Raw genomic sequence first — 21,707 nt, forward strand, 5'->3', positions numbered from 1 at the left:
GCTGTTCCAGCACAATCTTGCCAACCTCTGTACGAGAACTATTATTTAGATATAAAAAAAAACTGCACCTGTATTTAAGTGCTGAACAAGTCAGTGCGGCTAGAACCTGATAATGGTCCACCTGGAACTGAAACCTCTTTCAATGTGTTCTCTCAAAATTGTGGGATACTTGTGAGTTTTTGTACATTAATATTTATTAGTGGTAAAAAAAAATGAGAACGATGTGACTGAGATAATCAGTAAACTGGTATCCTGTCTCCACCTGCGAGGGGTGTAAACTAGCCTCTCAATGTAGCGTCTGATAACACTGTACTGGCTCAGCCTCTCATTGTAGGTTTTGGCAACACTGTTGTCTGAGGCTCTCAGGCAGTGTTGCGCCTGGTAACTGTCAGCCAGTGTAGAGTCTGGTAACAATGCTACCTTCCTCCACCACAACCACCTCAAAGGTGATTACTTGGCGGCGATATCGGGGGTGGTTTGGGGTGGTGTGCCCCCCCCCCCCGCGGTCCAGACCTAGACCAGGCTCAGCTGACACCCGGGACGACCCGCAGAACTAGGCTCACAACCCCAAGTTACAGGGTTAAATATCCTACGCTCAGCGGACACCGTAGGCCTTTTGTAGTCGCTTCCTGGTAACAGCAAAAAATGCACTGCAGATGTCATGCTGCAACGTGGTTCCATCTCTGGTGAAAGCATGAAAGCCTCAGGTAAAGCTACTCACAGAATGAGAGGGGGGGGGAAACCCACTCCTAGTACTTGTACTCGTTGGAACGCAGGAGGGAGATGTATCATAATCTACACTTGGAAAATCCTGGAAGGAATGGTCACAAATCTGCACACAGAAATCACTCCCTACGAAAGTAAAAGACTGGGCAGGCGATGCAAAATGCCCCTAGTTAAAAGTAGGGGCGCCACTGGTACACTAAGGAAAAACACCCTAAGTGTCCGGGGCCCAAGACTGTTCAACAGCCTCCCATCAAGCATTAGGGGAATTGCCAATAAACCCCTGGCTGCCTTCAAGAGAGCTGGACAGATACCTAAAGTCAGTGCCGGATCAGCCGGGCTATGGCTCGTACGTTGGACTGCGTGCGGCCAGCAGTAACAGCCTGGTTGATCAGGCCCTGATCCACCGGGAGGCCTGGCCATGGACCGGGCCGCGGGGGGCGTTGATCCCCGGAATGACCTCCAGGTAACCTCCAGGTAGTACCTACCCCCCACGCGTCCTGCGGCAGCAAGCAGAAATCTCCTAGCTCAGACTGACAGATTTCAACATGTATGAGCCTCTCATCCTGTTTGAGGGAAAGGGAAACAGTGAGCTTGTCTCCGCACTGTGTAACCAGGTCATTACCAGGTGTACGACACCTTCCTATGTGATGGTGTAATACCTGGAAACACAGCTGGCTTTCGTTCCAACACAGGAGCCTTCGTCTAGAATAGTACAGAAGCACACTGCTGATATATCCAGTTATTTTGTATGGACAAGAGAGGGCAGGACGATGGTAAGAACAGCCCGGTTAAACACGATCGTCTAAACAAGGAGAAAGTTAGGTATTCTTCATTATCAGGTTTGATAAAGCCTTAATAATAATAATAAATTTCTACAACATGTACAAGGTATACAGGTCTAGCTGACATCAATGACATACTACTGTACAAAAAGCCCCTTGTTATGCAGAGCATTTCGGACAAATAAGGTCAGTTTTGTCCCCAGGATGGAACCCACGTCAGTCGACTAACACCCAGGTACTTATTTTACTGATAGGTGAACATGGATAGCAGGTGCCTTAAGGAAACGTCTTAATGTTTCCACCCACACTGGGGATCGACCACCGGACCTCAGTGTGAGAGCCAAGTGCACTAGAAATCGAGCTACGGGACACCTGGAGTTTCCTACCAGACATAAGACATGATACAGGACGAGGTCGTCTTAGGTAAGTGCGACTGCGTGGGCGAGGGTAGGGACGGCGAGCTAGAGAGGGTAAGAGGGAGCACTGGCTGCGGCAGTGAGGGACGTGGGCAGGAAAGACACGGTGGGCGGTGATAGCGGCGGGGGTGGCGGCGGCTGCCACGAGTGTGCGAGGACTGAGGAGTGTGTCAGTGTGTCGCCGCCGCCACCACCCACAAGAGGCTGCCTGTGCTGGCTGATCCCCGGGTCTGGGAGCAGCACGGCGCCAGCCTCACTACAGTAAAGGCCACTTGTTGTGCTCAATATTGCACACACTGGTGAAGGCTACCAACTAGGGTGGTGAGGCACGGTGCCTCACACTACCAGGCTACAAGCTAAGGTGGTGAGGCACGGTGCCTCACACTACCAGGCTACAAGCTAAGGTGGTGAGGCACGGTGCCTCACACTACCAGGCTACAAGCTAAGGTGGTGAGGCACGGTGCCTCACACTACCAGGCTACAAGCTAAGGTGGTGAGGCACGGTGCCTCACACTACCAGGCTACAAGCTAAGGTGGTGAGGCACTGTGCCTCACACTACCAGGCTACAAGCTAGGGTGGTGAGGCACGGTGCCTCACACTACCAGGCTACAAGCTAAGGTGGTGAGGCACGGTGCCTCACACTACCAGGCTACAAGCTAAGGTGGTGAGGCACGGTGCCTCACACTACCAGGCTACAAGCTAAGGTGGTGAGGCACGGTGCCTCACACTACCAGGCTACAAGCTAAGGTGGTGAGGCACAGTGCCTCACACTACCAGGCTACAAGCTAAGGTGGTGAGGCACGGTGCCTCACACTACCAGGCTACAAGCTAAGGTGGTGAGGCACGGTGCCTCACACTACCAGGCTATAAGCTAAGGTGGTGAGGCACGGTGCCTCACACTACCAGGCTACAAGCTAGGGTGGTGAGGCACGGTGCCTCACACTACCAGGCTATAAGCTAAGGTGGTGAGGCACGGTGCCTCACACTACCAGGCTACAAGCTAAGGTGGTGAGGCACGGTGCCTCACACTACCAGGCTTTATGCTAAGGTGGTGAGGCACGGTGCCTCACACTATAAGCTAGGGTGGTGAGGCACGGTGCCTCACACTACAAGCTAGGGTGGTGAGGCACGGTGCCTCACACTACAAGCTAGGGTGGTGAGGCACGGTGCCTCACACTACAAGCTAAGGTGGTGAGGCACGGTGCCTCACACTACAAGCTAGGGTGGTGAGGCACGGTGCCTCACACTACAAGCTAGGGTGGTGAGGCCCGGTGACTCACACTACAAGCTAAGGTGGTGAGGCACGGTGCCTCACACTATACGCTAGGGTCGTGAGGCACGGTGCCTCACACTACAAGCTAGGGTGGTGAGGCACGGTGCCTCACACTACAAGCTAGGGTGGTGAGGCACGGTGCCTCAGTCTCACTGCAAGTGCTTTGAATTCTCGTCCATCTAACAATGTACAGCATTCTAAACACAAGTACTAAACAATGAAATAAATTTCACTAATCCGGGTGGATTAATTATATGGGCTTAAATGTACTGCCATAGTGGCAGTATATTATGTTTATTATCAGGTTGTGGGATCCTCAGGTTGTGGGATCCTCAGGTTGTGGGATCCTCAGGTTGTGGGATCCTCAGGTTGTGGGATACGCAAGTCACAGGATGAATGGAACTGTCCAATACTGTCTTTATGGCGATATATTCATTCAAAGGATGAAAAGTACTGCCGAATCCTCTTTTTATGGTAACCTGGAGTACATTAGTTAGTAAAAAGCAGTAATTTACACCAAGTGAAACCAGTTTGTCATACCCCGTTATGACAGAGTATCTATAGCCCACACCTGCACATATTCACCTTCAACACATGTAACACCTGCACATAGGCATAATGAAGGCTGGGGAAACCAAGGTGGTGATAGTGATGTACAACCAACCACCAAACAGCTGGATACAAAGGCAGGGATACAATAACAAGAGATCAATGGTGGAAACTTTTAGAAGTGTGGTTAACGGAGTCCACATGAGAAATGCAAAGCCGCTAATCAAGGAAAAATTGAACCACAAGGACAAAGAATCTGGAGTTACACGAGGGACCAGAAATGTAGACGAACAAGATAATAAAAGTGGCGATGGAAAACCTCATGCCAATATAACAGACAACTAAAGAGTGGATGAACCAGTAAGGCTGGACCTTTTATTTTCCCTAAGCATTTCTGACACAGAGAGCATAGAATATGAGCGGCCCCTAGGTGCTAGTAACCATGCGGTACAGAATCTTAAATACCTTTACGGAAGCAAACTTTGGAAAAAAACATACCTGGGGAAAGAAAGAGAAACTAGACTTTAAAAGTCTAAACTCCACAGGCATGAAATAATTCCTGAATGCATTGTAGTGGGAGTGAGCAGCAACAGAAAAAGTAGAGCAAGGCTGTCGTTCAAAGATATGCGCGCGCGCATATCTTTGAACGACACACACACACACACACACAAAAAAAAAAAAAAAAAAAAAAAAAAAAAAAAAAAAAGTGCAAGAGTTTGGAAAAGATGGGGGAATTGTCTAGTTGCCATGTATCAGTGGCCTCCATAGTGACTTATCCCTTCTGTGCCTGGCAGGTGACAGCTACAGTGAGCCTGAGGTATGTTTGTTATTACATCTCAGAACAAACGAGTTTTATGAATGTCACAGTGACTGATTTTCTAACATTTGATTTTCTGATAATTAACATTCACCTTGTTCAGTCATCTGGCGCTGCTCCGCAGGGTTAGCCGGTGTATAGGACGTCTCGAGTGTTTCTGCATATCTGAGAGCATCAGTCTTGTGTCAGGAACCAGACAAACACCATGAACGTTTAGAATTCCTCAACCGGAAAGCTCGATTAATTTAGTACCGCTACCTGAGCGTACTACTGAGAAGACTCCGCATCTGTAACATCTTTCCGGGTCATTGAGTCAAGTACCAAAACTCATTTATGTATTCACTGGACTCGAGCAGGAATGCACACTCCAAGAGTTGCTTTTATATAGAGGACATTACCACTGAGTGCTATATTGACTGATAACATTTGGATATGGTGACACCATCATGAAGCAGGGCGTTAAGTTAATGGGCATGACTCACGAAATCTTAAATTTGTGCAAGGCAGGTAAGGACCTGGTTGATATATATGGTGCTGGTATAGGCAAGCGAGATGATCATCTTCTGGAGCTTGTCAAAGTGTCATATCGACGTGTTTTATATTTACCTTCGGTCAGTCCCAAACTCCGTCCACTAGTCAAGTCTACAAGGCCATTCAGCCTGGTTATGAACCAGGAACTAGGTGTCAATAAGAACATCATACTGGTAAGTGTAACAGTGTCCACTGTACTTTTTTACAGTCTCCCTGTTGAGGAAAGTGTTCATTAAATCTTGCGGCTAGCAGGCTCTGGGTATATATATACACACACATTCCTCCACAAACAAAAAATATAGAAATCAAAGACACGGAAGCGAGAACTAGAAACTAATATACAAGGGTAAGGAAAGAGGCTGAATAATAATGTAATGCCATAGCATCAAAAGGAAATTTTCAAGTAAAATTACGATATAACCGCATCGGAAGGAAGACAGCAGTAAAGAACAAGTAATAAGGCTGCAGGAGAGCTCACAAGAAATGACTTTAAAATCAGAGGAGCTACAGAGAAGATTTAATGAGATATCCGAGGAAACAGGACATTACCAGTGTCAAACAAAAAACACACGAGCGAGTACTGGTACAGTACAAGTGAGCTAGATATCCTGAAGGCAATGGAACCAGATAATTATCTCTACACGAGTTCTGAAAGAGGGAGCAGAACTATGAACCACTAGCCAAAATATTCAAGTCAAATGATACAGGGGAACTGTTAGCAGTGTGAAAGTCAGTATATGTAGACTTAATATTAATAAAAGAGGGACAAACGGGTTTCATAAATGACAACCAGCAAGGTATTAGATAGTAAATCCTCTCACACAAACCTACTTGTGTTGTATGACAAGGTAAAAGTAGTGAAGGAAAGAAGGGCGGATCGTGTGTTTTTGGCTTGTAAAAGACTTTATACTATACCGCACAAGAGATTGGAGCAAAACCTAAAAAGAGTCAAAGGAGCAAGTGTGATGAATGGGGTTCCACAAGTGTCAGTACTGAGATCGGTACTCTTTCTTGTGTATGTGAACATATGAAATTAATGGTTACCAACGGACCTGGATTAGTTGCAGGACTGATGGGACAAGTAGTTACTGGAATTCAACCCAGCAAACGTAAAATTATGAAAACTGGTGTAGGGCAAACAAAAAAAACTGAGCACAGACTAGGGAGAAAAAGATTACAAACTTTTCTCAATGAGGACCTCGAGGTGTATAATACCAAGCATATTACCCTAGAGGTGCATCAAGCAAATAACTTCCACAGCAAATGCACATCTAGAAAATCTAAAATTACCGTAAGTTTCGGCAATCTCGACAAGGAGTCATTCACGACGCAATATATGACATCCGTCAGGTCCATCTTTAAGTATGCAGCACTAGTATGGAAACCACACCTGACCCAGCATGCCAAGAAATCGGGAAAAAAAGGGCAGAGGTTGGCAACAAGACTAGGCCAGAAGCTCAGGGGTATGAAGTATGAGAAGAGACTAAAGGAACTAAACCTGATGGCACTGGAGGAGAAAAGGACCTAGACAGGGACATGGAACAGGCAGGATCCATACAAAGCTTTAAGAAAAAGTATGATAGGGCTCATGCAGCCTGGAGAGAGTGAACTCAGTAGTGGGCAGCTGAGAGGCGGAACCAGTTACCATAAATAGGCAAGTACATAACAGGTGCACAAAGCCGCGTAAATAATCATGCAGCAAGACTAAGATCATGCTTGCCCCAGATGTGCATAGTTTCACAAGTACGCTAAGACAGTAAGCATCTGCTACCTACAAGGTGTGGTAGCACCCTGCCCTCACACCTGAGGAACTAGACACTAGTGTAAGTGTCGAGCGTGTTCCCTTACACTAGTTGTCACTGTTGACCTAGCAGTAAGTTTACCTGGAGTTGCTTCCGGAGGTCACCGGAGTAGGCCCAGGTAACAACCCTTACCTGGAAATTTGCATATACAAATATAAGCAAAGAAATACGAAGGTCACGTTGTTTGTGACTCATCTGGAGGAGGAAGAGAAGGGGACGAAGGAGAAGAAAAAAGTGGAAGATGGGGAGGATGGAGGAGGGGCAGGAAGGATGTAAAGAGGGAGGATGCTAATGAGGATCCTTATGATGAATGAAGGAGGGAGGAAGCGAAGGAGGATGTACGCGGAGGCATGGGTGCCATGTCTTGGAAAAACAGGAAGGTGGGAGGGAGAGGATAGAGAAAAAGAAGGTGGAGAGAGAAGGAGGGGGGCAGGGGAAGGTTGGTTTCTTTAATTAAACAAAAATTGGATACATCAACATTATGCTGCTGAGCTATTCTGTATGACGGGGAGATAAGGGTGGAGGAGGAAAAAGAAGAGGAGGGGAAGAGAGGGAGGAAGGAAGGAGAGGGGGGGTTGGTAGAGGTGAGAATGGAGTGGGGTTAAGAGATGAGTGTGGGGTATTAAGAAGGGTGAGGGTAGAAAGGGGATAGAAGGGGTTGAAGGGTGATAAAAGCAGCAACCAACATCACAAACCAAGGCTTCACCCCCTGCGAGCACACTATATATGCACATCACTGACCTGACCTGACCTATCACACACACACACACACACACACACACACACACACACACACACACACACACGCAGCTTTAAGAAGAGGTATGATAAAGTTCATGGAGCTTTATCATACAGGCGAGTACACAATCACCATGAATTCTGCAAGAGGGAGCAGAAGCACAAAACAGTACATTATAATTATAATCAAAAAGAAGCTCTAAGCCACAAGGACTATACACAAAACAGTACAGATCTAGAAAATTTTGAACGTAGAACTTAAGAAAGGAGACAGGCAGGAAGCAGTGAACTGCTGGCCAGTTTTTCTACCACGTATACCATGTAAGGCAATGGAGAAGACAGTCAGAAGGAGTGGCAGAGTACCTAGAGAGATTTCATAAGCAACCAGAACGGGTTCAGACATGGCAAGTCTTAAGAACCAGCCTTTTGGAGCTATTACAAGGTGACTGAAGGCAGGAAAGAGAGAGTTGGGTAGACTGCATTTTCTTAAGACTGCAAGAAGGCATTCGATACTGTACTCCACACGAGACTAGGGGGGGGGGATGAAAAACGAGCAGGAATAACCGGGAACGGACTCCGGTACCTCAGAGTACCTTAGGGGTTGGAAGCAAAGAGGAACTGTACAGGAAGAGAAGTTAGAATGTGGAAAAGCAACAAACTGTGTACCGGAAGGATTGGTATTAGGACCAGTGCTGTTTCTGCTTATGTGAACGACATACCAAATGAAAGAGTCAGTTATATTCATTTACTAATTCAAAACTAACGAGGAAAGTACAAACAGAAGAGGACAGGAAAAGGCTGCAAAAGGATGTAAAACTGCAGGGTTGGTCAGGTAAGTGGCTGCTTGAAATTAACGCCAGTAAATGCAAAGTTACGAAAGTTTAGGGAAGGGACCAAAAGAGAGGACACTGAGTATAGATTTGGGGGACAAAGGCTGCAGACCTGGGAGTAAGCATAGTGCCTACCATACTGCCAGAGGCTCACATCAACCGAATGACCTCTACAACCAATGCTCGCCTGGTAAATCTAAGAGTGACCTTCAGGAATCTTAAGAGTCATTCCCATTTTGGAGTACTGAGCACCAGTATGGAACCCACCCTTTAAGCATGTCAAAAAACAGAGATAGGACGAGGGGGAACATACAAAATACTCTGAGGAATTAATAGGGCAAACATGGGTACTCAGAGGCGGCAAACAGGTACTCGAAGGCACAGCGGGAAGCTCAAGATACAGGGATGTTGGTATTTCTTCAGTTTCAGGGAGGTCAGAAAATGGAATGACCTCGATGAAAAGGAGGTGGAGGCAGATTCCATACATAGTTTCAAGAATAGGTACGATAGGGAGCACAAGACTAGAAGAGTGAATGTGGCAAGCGGTTAGTCGAGAGGCAGGGCCAGGAGCTAAGACTCGAGCACATATACAGGTGAATACATATACAGTGGGCGAGTACACACACGTACACATAACTGGTCTGGCCTAACACGTATACTTCTTGTCCTTTACCCGTGAAAGTTCTACAGCTGAAGTCAGGCCCGAGTCCAGGTTCACCTGTTGACAGCCAGGTCAACCAGGTGGCAAGTGCTAGCGGCCCGCAACACAACAGCTCGGCTGTTCCGGTACTTGTATCAGAAAACTCTTCAGCTTGCTTGAAAATCTGTCTTCGTTGCAGCAATATTTCTGATATCTGCTGGTAACAGGTTGAAGAGTCTTGGTCCACGGATGTTAAGTGTTGAACAATCATGTCCATGACACCCATGTTTGTTATTATAGTCAAAAAGAAGCGCTAAACCACAAGGGTTATACAGTTCCCATGTCTGTTACTGGGTTTATACTACTACACTTCCTCCAACAAATTTCGAGAGTTTAGTTACTCTCGGAGCCTGGCCATAGGCCAGGCTCGTCCGGTGCTTGCCTGATCAACCAGGCTGTTGCTGCTGGAGGCCCGCTGCCCCACATACTCATCACAGCCTGGTTGATCTGGCACCTGGTGAAGATACTTGTCCAGTTTCCTCTTGAAGGCTTCTACACTTGTTCTAGCCGTGTTTCTGATATCTTCTGTTAAAATGTTGAATAGTTTGGGACCCCGGATGTTGATATAGTATTCTCTTATTGTCCCCACCGCACCCCTGCCCCTCACTGGGTTTATTTTACACTTTTTCCCATATCTCTCACTCTAGTATGTTATGGCAGTGTGCAGATTTGGGACCAGGCCCTCGAGTACTTTCCAGGTATATATTATCATGTACCTCTCCTCAGCTGCAATGAGTACATGTTCAAGACTTGAAGGCGTTCCTAGTAATTTAGGTGCTTTACTGGCTCAGTGTGAGCCGTAAACTATTTGTTCCAGGTCCGCAATTTCACCTTTTTTGCGCACAAGTCAGTGGGACAGCCAGGGTTTCAGTCTGGGGTGAGTTTATGCCAGGATTTTAATCTTGTAATTGCCAAAATATAATGGTGAAAAAATCAAACAGTCTTTAAAAAGAATAAGCTTTTCCGTATTTATGTGAAATTTCTTAAAGTATCGGGCTTTCGGGGTCGCTGATCAATATAATACAGAAAAAAGTAACCATTGGAAAAAAAAATGAAGAAAAAAGTATTTGCCTATGGGTGACTTCAGCCCCTCCCCCTCCCTCCCGATCAGTAGCAGCGACGCTGACAACAACACGAGTATAAACTCAAATGAGAGTGAAAGTACCTTCAAGAGTGCCACCACTGACTTGACATCTGTTGTTTTGAAGATTTTTATTATCCAGCCTGTTATTATCCTTGTAGACATGATACCAGATGTATTCCTTGAAAGAAACATCTGAAATGTCTATTCCCAGGTGTAATGATGTATTTTTTTGTAGATAGGAGGCCGTAGATGTTGTAGAAGGTAGCGTGGAGGTTATGTACACACCCCCAGACTAGATATGGCGGGTAATATGGGTACATCGAGCAGGCGTCTGTTAAGGAAGGAGCCAGGAGAACGTTCTAGGGGTAGGTGTTGCCTCAAGTACAGCAGGTCGTCTAGTGAGACAGGACAGGCAGGGAGGGTAAACCTCGATGCCTGCCATCTGGTGGATGCTTTAGAAACTAGGCCTTAGGTCAGCGACTGTCCTAGCGGGAGGTATGTGAAACAGGTGGGTAACTATACTCTCCACACAGGTCTCTCATTTCTCATCCGCTCTGTCGAGTAAATTCTATTTTTTGGTATTCTTTTCCAATTTTTATTTATTATTTTTTATAACAGAATTTGAAATTTGTTCTTGCTGAATACACTATTTTCTATTACTCAAGTGTTGATCTCTAGGTTATGAGGCGGGCCAGGAGATGAAACTCGACCAGTGCAGAAAACACAACCTATAAAAAAACACGGACACAGTTCAGTTCTCAAAAGTTATAAGATTCTTAGAACACTGCATGAAACTTAACTTAATAAAGTACCAAACAACTGTGAGAACCAACACTCACTGCTGTCTCCTCCAACTACCTGATGGTACGTAACGCTACACTGATGTTCAGGGTACGTGACCGCACAGCTTGTTTCAAGATATATTACAAGGAACGTTTAAAGTCCCTTGACCTGTACTCCCTGGAACGAAGGCGAGAAGAATTCATCATGATATACACCTTGAAAATCCTCGAGGGACTGGTTCCAAATCTGCACATAGAAATCGCTCCCTACGAAAGCAACTGACTCAGCAAACAGTGCGAAATACCTCCAGGAAAAGGAAAGATGCCATGAGTACACGTGATACAACACAGTAAGTGTAAGGGGCCCAAGACTACTTAACCACCTACCATACAAAAGGGGAATTACCATTAAACACCCCGTTGTCTTCAAGACGAAACTGGACAGGTTTTTAAAGTCAGTTCCTGATTAACCGAGCTTTGGTTAGTACACTGGACTTCGTGCGGCCAGCAGTAATAACTTGGTCTGGGACCGGGTCGCTGGGGCGTTGATCCTCGGAAAACTCCCCAGGTAGACTCCAGGTAAGGTGGGTGGCAGACACCACACTGATGCCTAGGAAGGGAAGAGAAGCAAGGGAGTGGGATGACGGTCCAGTAGCACCAGCAAGGAAGGAGGTAGGGGAAGAAGGGGGAGGGGTATGTGGCTCCTATCATCACATTAAGGGTGAGGGGGAGGTGGGGTAATCTTAATAAGCCGACTAGGTCAGTGGGGATATACTGAACATTGCGGTACTCAAAACACTGATGGGGAAAGTCTAGCTCGCCTCTGGAAGAAACCAGTTAGTCCAGTTTCTGCCCCGCGATTTCCAGCCAGTAATTGTTGAATCAATTTGTAAGACACGTGGCACAGCAATACTGTATTATGAGGCAGGCGAAAAAAGCAAATGAGGCATTAACGAACACATGCAGAAATAAACACACGCAGTCTGTTAATCTCTTACTGGTTATGAAGATCACTGCCCCTGAATCCTGGTCTCAGACCACGCTTCCTGACTAGTGATGTAAAACCATTAACCAGCATCGACTTCGAGCATATGTCAGGAGGGTATCACGTCTGGTTCCTGTTAACATTAAGTCTGAAAAGTTGCGTAGGGATACACATCGCAGGTAATGTCAAAAATTGAAGCCACGAGTGCGACCTTGACGTTTGACACTCTGAGCTGAGTGATGTGTGACGCATGGTAAATGGTGGCATCTAAGAGAAATATCATTTAAGTACTCCACCAGTTCAGAAGTTGTGTACCCTACAGTGTGACGTTATGTAGGGAGACTGATACACATTTGAAATGCAATATTCTAGTTAATATTGATTCTCTCTCTCTCTCTCTCTCTCAAGCTCTGTTAAAGGTACATCTTCGAGAAACTTGCAACCAATTATAAACACCTAACATCACATGACTTTTCATTTCTTCAAAAGGGAACTTATTAAGTTCCTGACAAGTCTTGATCAACTGGGTTGTAGTAAGCTAGTCTGCGTCAGATTGGTACCAACAGCCTTGTCGATCAGAGACCTGGTCTCTGATCGACCGAGAAGGCTGTGACCTCTGAAGTCCACCTCAGGCAGACAACTCCTGGCAGACTAATCTAAGTAAAGCTGCAACTTTGAACAATGACACTGGGAGCAGCGTCTGATGCCTGTCACTTGGTCCAGTTGACATATAAATTTATTTTAAGTTTCCACAAAATAACTCCACGGATTGAAAAGTTATAGAGACGAAAATATTGACAGACAGTCGGAAAGCAAATGTTATGAACGTAAGACGTCTGTTTCTTTGTGAAAGAAACGACCGTAAAACAAAAAATAGATTTCAACACTACAAACACACAAGCAACTACACTCGAGGAAGGGAGGAAGAAAGTGTGGGGAGGAAGGGAAGAAAAGAGGAAGAGAGAGAGTAGAGGTAAACATGGTAGGTAAGAGTGCAGGCGTGTCGTGGCAACAAAAAGAGAGCGTCTTGTGGCGTGTGTGTCACAGGTGGACAGGTAAGCAACGCCCAGCACTAGTAACGTGTTAATATGCTCGCCTTCTAAACTTCGTCTTCATCTCGTGAGGGTGATGGTATCTTTATCTGTAGAATTCACTTGCATACTTGTGAAAGAAACATGAACGCGTTATGCTAGCATTTGCCTAGTTATGTCTAAATGTTGAGTTATAGCTCCTGGCCTCTAGGGGCCTAATCATACCTACTCTTCAAAATATATGTGGGTAACCTCCACCATCTCTTCATATAGTTCATTTCACTTATTCGTTCAAGTACTTTCTAACATTCCTGTGGCTCAGCCTTAGTTTAATGTCATCTTCCCTACTCAGTCTCTCCCTACCTCGAGTATTTTATGTTATGAAAATATCTCATGTAGTTCTCTATCTTGATGCTGTTATTTTAAATTCTTCAAGTCTCTCTCTAGTCCATTCACCTCTGCTCTTACGCCAATATTGTTGTGAACCTTTGCAAATCTCGAGTTTCTTTACAAGACTGATGAGGTGTTGGTTTAGTGTTGGCGTTGCATTCAGCACGATGGGATTGATGCATCTCATAAATATCATAAGTGAATCCTCATTTAAGTGCCTGAAAGCAGGTGTAAATGTTAACTAGTGTTGCGGATACTACTGAAATTATGTCTGGCATGTACTCCTAGTAATATGCTTGGTGCACTACTTACTCCTAGATTCAGCTCCTTTTAGGTTGTCTGCAGCAGATCTCCTCCCAAGTTGTATTGGATGTGCTGACCTCTGGCTCCCTCTTCCATTTTCAATACTTTGCACTTATCAGGATTAAGTATTTGCCAAGTTGTTCTCACTAAGCTGAACAATTGCGGTCCTGACACTAATCCTTCTGGACCCCCACTTGTTACTTCCGTACATATTAACATCTGTGGACCTCGACTATTCAACCTACTACCCACAGACATCAGAAATACTGCAGAAATAAATATAGAAATCTTCAAGAGGAAACTCGATCACTACCTACCAAGTACCAGCTCAACCAGTGGCTACTTTATTAGGTACACCTGTATACCTGCTCGTTAATGTAAATATCTAATCTACCAATCACGTTGGCAGCACCTCACTGTCTAAACACAGGGAGACATGGTCAAGTTCAGACCGAACATCAGACTGGGGAAGAAATGTGATCTAAGTGACTTTGACCGTGGAATGATTGTAGGTGCCTAACGGTGGTTTGTACCTTAGAAACTGTTGGCCTTCTGTGATTTTCAAACACAAGTCTCTAGAGCATACAGTGAATGGTGTGGGTGAAAACGCCTTGATAATGACAGAGGTCAGAGGAGAACGGCCAGACTGATTCAAGCTAACAGGAAAGTAACAGTAACTCAAATCACCATGCCTTATAGTGGTATGCAGAAAAGCGTCTCTGAATGCACAACAAATCAAACCTTGAAATGAATGGGGTACAGCAGCAGAGGACTACGTCGGGTTCTACTCCTGTCAGCTAAGATCAGAAAAATGAGGCTACAGTGGGTACAGGCTCACCAAAACAACAGTTAAAGAATGGAAAACGTCGCCTGGTCTAACGAATCGCTATTTCTAATGCAACTTGAAGATGATAGCGTGATTATCATATCAACAGACAGAATCTGGAATGAATGTTTCCAGCACCATGTTGAATCCATGTCACGAAAAATTCAAGCTGCTATGGGGGCTAATTAAGGCCCCACCCAGTACTGGAAGGGTGTATCTAATAAAGTGGCCGCTGAGTGTGTGTGTATATATGGGCCAGCGTTCCCCCAACAGCAATAGTCTGGATGATCAGGCAAGCTAAATGCCAGCCTGACCCCAGGGCCAGGATGTCGGAATAAGAAAAGACTCGAAACTAGTCACAGGTATATCAAAGACTCATAGACCCCTAGCAAATTCCTGAGACAGGATTTTCCTTCCCTAAATCTGTGCTGGTTTTCTTTGTAGAGAATCTCTCCAAATGTGTCAATATCCCTTTCCTTACAATCTTCTCTAAAATTGTTGACAATATGCATGACAGACGTACCGATATGTAATTCAAGGCCTCGTGTCTGCTTCCCCCACCCCCATTTGTTTTTTTAACATACGGAGATCACATTTGCTTTCTTCCAATTTTCTGGCAGTTGCCCTGACTGAAGGTCAGTTGAAGACCTTTGCTATTGGGTAACAACGGTTTTGATCCTTCTTTCAGCACCCATGCAGATATGTTCTTTGGTCAAATAGATTTTGTTACATGAAACTCCCTTGAGAGTTCCATCACTTATGTTGTGCTGATGTTTTTCTCGCACGTCACCTTCTGTGACTACAGTTGCTTCCGGCAGTTCTCCGCTTTCTTCTGTCAACTCCTCTCTCAATCTTTTGCTTAGCTTTTGCTCAGCATCACTCCCTCCTTCCCCAGCCTTAATACTGTGCGTGTGAGTGTGCTTGTGTGTGTGCGCGCACGTGTGTGCACGAGTGTGCGCGCACTTGTACATGTGTATGCGCGTGCGTGAGCTTTTGTGTGTGTGTGTGGTGTGTGTGTTTGTGTGTGTGTGGTGTGTGTGGGTGGGTGGGTGTGTGTGGGTGGGTGTGTGTGCGTGTGGTATGTGTGTGTGTGTGGTTGTGTGTGTGGTATGTGTGTGTGTGTGTGTGTGTGTGTGTGTGTGTGTGTGTGTGTGTGTGTGTGTGTGTGTGTTTTGTGTGCGTATACTCATTTAATTGAATTTGGAGTTGCTAAATAATTTACACAAACAAATATGTAAAGTAACCGGAAAGAACATAGTTCCTACCTTCCGTCCATGTCCGTCATATCATAGCCTTCCAGGAGCATGATTCAGTTCTGTTAGAACCGTAAGAGAGCAGTCACGAAGCTAAGCACCTCCCTTGAACTTGATAAGTACACCTCAGGACACTGCACCAGTTACCTTAAAGGCAACATGAGTATTCCGATCACACTAGTCAATCATATACCACTGAGCACAGGGTCACCGATCAGTGGCCAAACACGAGAATTTCCATGTCACGGTGCCTCAACTCACTGGATAATACCAATCCTTGGGTTCAACAACCATTGATCACAGTATTACTATTTTTATAAGCAGAGCCTGGCCACACGAGGAGGGTAACGAAGCTCCGGCAACACGGTCACCAGAGATGTAACACGGGACCAGAGATGCAACACACGAGCGAGGATGCAACACGGGTGGACGTGGAAGGAGGCGGTGCACGGCACACAGACAGACAGACAAACAGACAGACACACACACACACTACACCACCACCACGGGCCGGGTACCTTGCAGACTGGTCGCCTCCCTCACATCCAGCCAGTAACAGTGCTCCTCCCCAGGGTGTGGGGTGAGGCGGAGCACCTTCACTGCCACACCTCCACTTCCACCAATACATTTCTACCTCCACCACCACCGCTACACCTCCACACCTCTCCACCACTAATACATTTCCTCCAGCATCAATACATTTTCACCTCTCCATCACTACACCTCCTCCTCCACCCCTCTCCACCACCGCTACACCTCCCCCTAGACACCTCTCCACCGGTACACCTTTCCCTCCACACTTCTCTACCGCTACAACTCCCCCTAGACACCTCTCCACCGCTACACATTTCCCTCCACACTTCTCCACTACCACTACACTTCATTACCACACTTTTCCACCATCGCTTCACCTCCACACACTACCTCCGCTACACATTATCACCAACACACCTCGCCTACCTGTTATATCTGTATAATTGTTACAGATTCCAGGGGTCATCGACCCCGCGGCCCGATCGGTCCCAGACCCTTCCTTCTCTACGATGACTGGGTGAGCAACACTGTTGGTGCCAGCAGCATGCAGTCCATCATTGGCACCACAGCCCGAATAATTAAGAAATGACTCGAGGAACCTACCAGTTCTCTCATCAAGACAAAGAAGTATTGAAAAGTCTTGGGGCCTTTAGGCTTATTTATACTTCAGTGTGCTTGCTGCAACAATGCTTTACATGGGAGGTATTTTGCACCATCTACTGAGCCTCTTGCTCAAGTAAGGAGCAATTTCAGTGTGTAGTCTTGGAACCAGTTCAACCAGTATTTTCCTGGCACTCATTATGATGTATTCTCCTTGCCAGTGTTTCAGTAAGTGTAATATCAGGAGTTTCTGGCGTTCCAAGTAAGTCAGTTGTCTGACTGCACTGACGGGCAGTAAAAGTTCTCTGTACATCTCCCAAGTCTACAATTTAACCTGCCTTTAATGAGGCTGTTAGTACGTAGCAATATTACAGTCCAAGATCCATGAAGAGTATTTTCATGGGATTGTCACTGTTTTTAAGGCTCTGGTTATCTCATCTATCCCTGGAGTCAGGGATGGGACGATACCTATACTTTTACTCATATCGATACTCCGTTTTAGGCCGTGACAGAAACCATTAAAGTTAGCCGATAGCCAATAGCCAATGATATTGATACTGTTAAGGCTAGCTGATACCCACTGATACTGATACTTTGGAGTATTCCTACTTCAAGTGGTTGCCTGTTTTTTCCTTCCTCCAACTTTTCGTTTTCTCTTCGTAACACTATATTTTATTGGCATCTAGTTTATTTTTGTCACTGCATCCAAAAGCATGTTGTGGTGTGCCGGCAACTGAGAGAGAGAGAGAGAGAGAGAGAGAGAGAGAGAGAGAGAGAGAGAGAGAGAGAGAGAGAGAGAGAGAGAGAGAGAGAGAGAGAGAGAGAGAGAGAGCAACCTGCTGTAAAACCTGGGTTGTGCAACTCTTATGACTCCTTATGTTTACCACTTTTTTCTGTAGGCTTACTGAATCCGTAACTTTCTTTACTGGCAGGGAAGCCAATGAATAAGCTGTGAATATGACGCCATGATCAATAAGCAACACAATTTTTAGATGCTACGGTGGGATGACTGCAGATAAGTACAGTCTTGAAAAACTAACGAAGCATGCATAAATGATTACTCAAATAATTGCAGCGAACTCCTCACCAGAGGTTGATGTCAGGTCACAAGCTCCATGCTGCAATTCACACTTTCATGTCACACGGACATGGACCTTCAGTTACACGGTCATGAACCTTCAGTCACACGGTCATACCATAATACAAAATGTCCATGATCTCAAATCGAAGGAAACAAGAGTAGTCAACCCACGTACATATTTACATGGTTATGATAATTACAATCATCAGGGTAAAGAAGCCTTTTAATTAGTGGAAGAGAACAATGTCAAGAAATAAATGAACTGTGTCACTACCTCTGAGCCACTTCAGAGAGAGAACACAAGGCCACTGGTCGTTCCATCAGTCACAAACACTAAAGTCTTTAAAAAAATATCTAGTACAAACACAAACAACATACATTAAATGTTTAAATACTAAATACTTGTTTTAAATAGTGAAGATTATAAACCAGGCAATAACAATATCGTCTTTATAAGTGGCAGCCTCACACAACCAAATGCTGTGTGGAGCCTTCACAGTGACCCATATTGAGGGCTACTATAACAACTAAGTTATCAGACGCGGCTAAATAAACAGACCACACTCGCAGTCTGTACGTTACACGCATTTATAATGAACTACGTAACACAAGCGATGTAGTGTTAGTGAAAACTGGAAAACCAGAACTCAGTCACTGGTCTTGTAAAAGAAAAAAAATAGATGGAAATCCTCAGTAATTTAAAGATTAAGTACTTAAAATGGTGCACCATCCTACACCCATTATAAACCTGTCTCTAAACATCATCTTGCTTGACACATTACATGGAAGAATGTTGCAAATACTGTGACAGCAGAAAACACAAAGTTACCATTAAAAGAAGCGCAGCATGCTGCTATATTTAGGCAGTCGGGAATCATCAAATTAAATTTAAACCACCCTAACACTGGAAGTAAAATTCACGAAGACTTCACAATTCACAGATTTCCAATCTAGCAACGACGAGCTTGGAAAGAAGTCTGTATTCCGCGAAGGACTAAACCCGTGTGGCTTTATCATTGCAAGACGTGGTGCAGGCTCGATCACGGAACGGTCTCAGCAGTCAGGTCGCCATGTAACAGTGGAGCGGTGGCACTCCACTGTCATCTAGAATGTCACAGGATCAATTTACACACTTAGCCTTTTTTTCGTTATTTATATAATTATTTAAAAAATGGAATGAGGCTGCTCACAGATTTACATATGATGTGCTTACGAGAGATTCACCCGGGGAAGGTTAGGGGCTTAACCCGGAGGAACGGATGGTTATTTTTGTTGTTAATACATTTGTGAGGGGAAATCATCTGACGGGAGTCTTAATCATTTGATGATTCGCTCAATCGGTCATTAAGAGCATCTTGAAAACTGTGATGTGTGTGTGTGTGTGTGTGTGTGTGTGTGTGTGTGAGAGAGAGAGAGAGAGAGTGAGAGAGAGAGAGAGAGAGAGAGAGAGAGAGAGAGAGAGAGAGAGAGAGAGAGAGAGAGAGAGAGAGAGAGAGAGAGAGAGAGAGAGAGAGAGAGAGAGAGGCTCAGTGACAGTGTCGTGGTACAACACTGGACATTCTCCACCCAACTAACACTAAAGATGAACACAACATACAACGCTCTACTCCCATCATTAGAAACACTATAGGTATTCAAAATAAGTAATCATACACCCTACACAGACACAAGCACATACACAACACAGGCACACAGACACAACAAGCACATACACAACACAGGCACACAGACACAACAAGCACATACACAACACAGGCACAAAGACACAACAAGCACATACACAACACATGCACACAGACACAGACACAACACAGGCACACAGACACAACAAGCACATACACAACACATGCACACAGACACAACACAGGCACACAGACACAGACACAACACAGGCACACAGACACAGACACAACAAGCACATACACAACACATGCACACAGACACAACACAGGCACACAGACACAACAAGCACATACACATCACAGGCACACAGACACAACAAGCACATACACAACACATGCACACAGACACAACAAGCACATACACAACACAGGCACACAGACACAACAAGCACATACAAAACACAGGCACACAGACACAACAAGCACATACACAACACATGCACACAGACACAACAAGCACATACACAACACATGCACACAGACACAACAAGCACATACAAAACACAGGCACACAGACACAACAAGCACATACACAACACATGCACACAGACACAACAAGCACATACACAACACAGGCACACAGACACAACAAGCACATACACAACACAGGCACACAGACACAACAAGCACATACACAACACAGGCACACAGACACAACAAGCACATACACAACACAGGCACACAGACACAACAAGCACATACACAACACAGGCACACAGACACAACAAGCACATACAAAACACAGGCACACAGACACAACAAGCACATACACAACACAGGCACACAGACACAACAAGCACATACACAACACAGGCACAACAAACACCCAGACATCCACTTTCATGTCGGAACATCTCAAAATTCATAGACCACTTCCGACCTGGCTTCATGATTTAATTAATCACAGTTACTAATTAGTCACACACAATAACGGAACTCAGAAGTTCACTCAGTATTTTATTTTCACTATACCATTTCTCTATCAATCACTCCACCACCCCAACTATACTATGGAGTAGCACATGTACTGTATATATCGGTAAATAAATGAGGTGAAATATGAAATACAGTACCATAATATTTATATATAAACGGGGCGGAAGTTTAAGGGTCAGGGAAAAGGACAAACTTAAGACGTTTTACAAGAACTCTGTTTACTGACTGACAGGATATGGATGATGCAAAAATCTCAGTTTGAAGTTATTAATATTAATATACAGCAGTCTATTATACTTATTTCAAATATATACCAGGAACAAGGGAAGAACTGTATTAATGGAGGAGTAATAGATGGGTCTGAGAAACGTAATAGAGCCGTTGGAATATACACAATTGTTCTTCCTACTGGGTTTTATTAAGTTGATGAACGTGACGTCAGCCATATCCTATGAGTTTGGTGTCTATATAGGAACTGCCGCGGCATCAACTTGTGATGGGTGTCTTGCACATGTGCACAAAGATGTATAAGCTCGTATAAGTCAGCGTCGGTGACCTATCACCTACTGACCTCAACTGTCACAATGCTAACCTTTGACATTAAATAACGGACTCCTACTTCAATAACACTGACTGATAGAGGGTATTACGAATCCAAGTGTAGAATGGTCTGCATACCTTGTTGTAATTGAATAAATCGTGGAGCAAGCAAAACACAATAGACTTGTATTTCCTTCAACAAATAAGAAGACTGGTACTTGCAATATGTACACTATTTACAATACGTACAGAAATGTATGAGCAAGTGTACAACACGGTGATCATAGGAGGCAAAAAGCAAGGAACCAGATACAGCACTGTGATCAACCAACAGCCTAGACAAGTCTGCCAAACCTCGCGTCACAAGCGAACCAAACACACAAGCAACACAAACACATATACAACACAAGCATATACAACACAAACACATGCAACACAAGCACATATGCAACACAAACACACACACTTAACAAGCACATATACAAACACAATACAAGCACATAAAACACAAGCAA

General features: G+C 44.9%; 1 protein-coding gene across 20 annotated transcripts in view; it reads right to left on the reverse strand.

Moving 5' to 3' along the window:
- Nucleotides 1-21,707, reverse strand: part of bru1 (bruno 1) — a 507,347-nt gene that overhangs the window by 467,879 nt on the left and 17,761 nt on the right. For 6 of the 20 annotated variants that reach the window (XM_070087296.1, XM_070087292.1, XM_070087298.1 and 3 more), the window contains exon 1: nt 15,832-16,347. The exons of 3 other annotated variants lie outside the window; for them this stretch is intronic. In XM_070087296.1, the coding sequence (XP_069943397.1) occupies nt 15,832-15,872 (41 nt within the window). In that variant the 5' untranslated portion in view covers nt 15,873-16,347. Of the gene's footprint in view, nt 1-15,831; nt 16,348-21,707 lie in introns of those variants that run through there. 11 more of the 20 variants (XM_070087299.1, XM_070087291.1, XM_070087309.1 and 8 more) reach the window with 3 other exon arrangements.

Source organism: Cherax quadricarinatus, chromosome 21 (assembly GCF_038502225.1).
Source record: "Cherax quadricarinatus isolate ZL_2023a chromosome 21, ASM3850222v1, whole genome shotgun sequence".
Classification (NCBI taxonomy): domain Eukaryota; kingdom Metazoa; phylum Arthropoda; class Malacostraca; order Decapoda; family Parastacidae; genus Cherax; species Cherax quadricarinatus.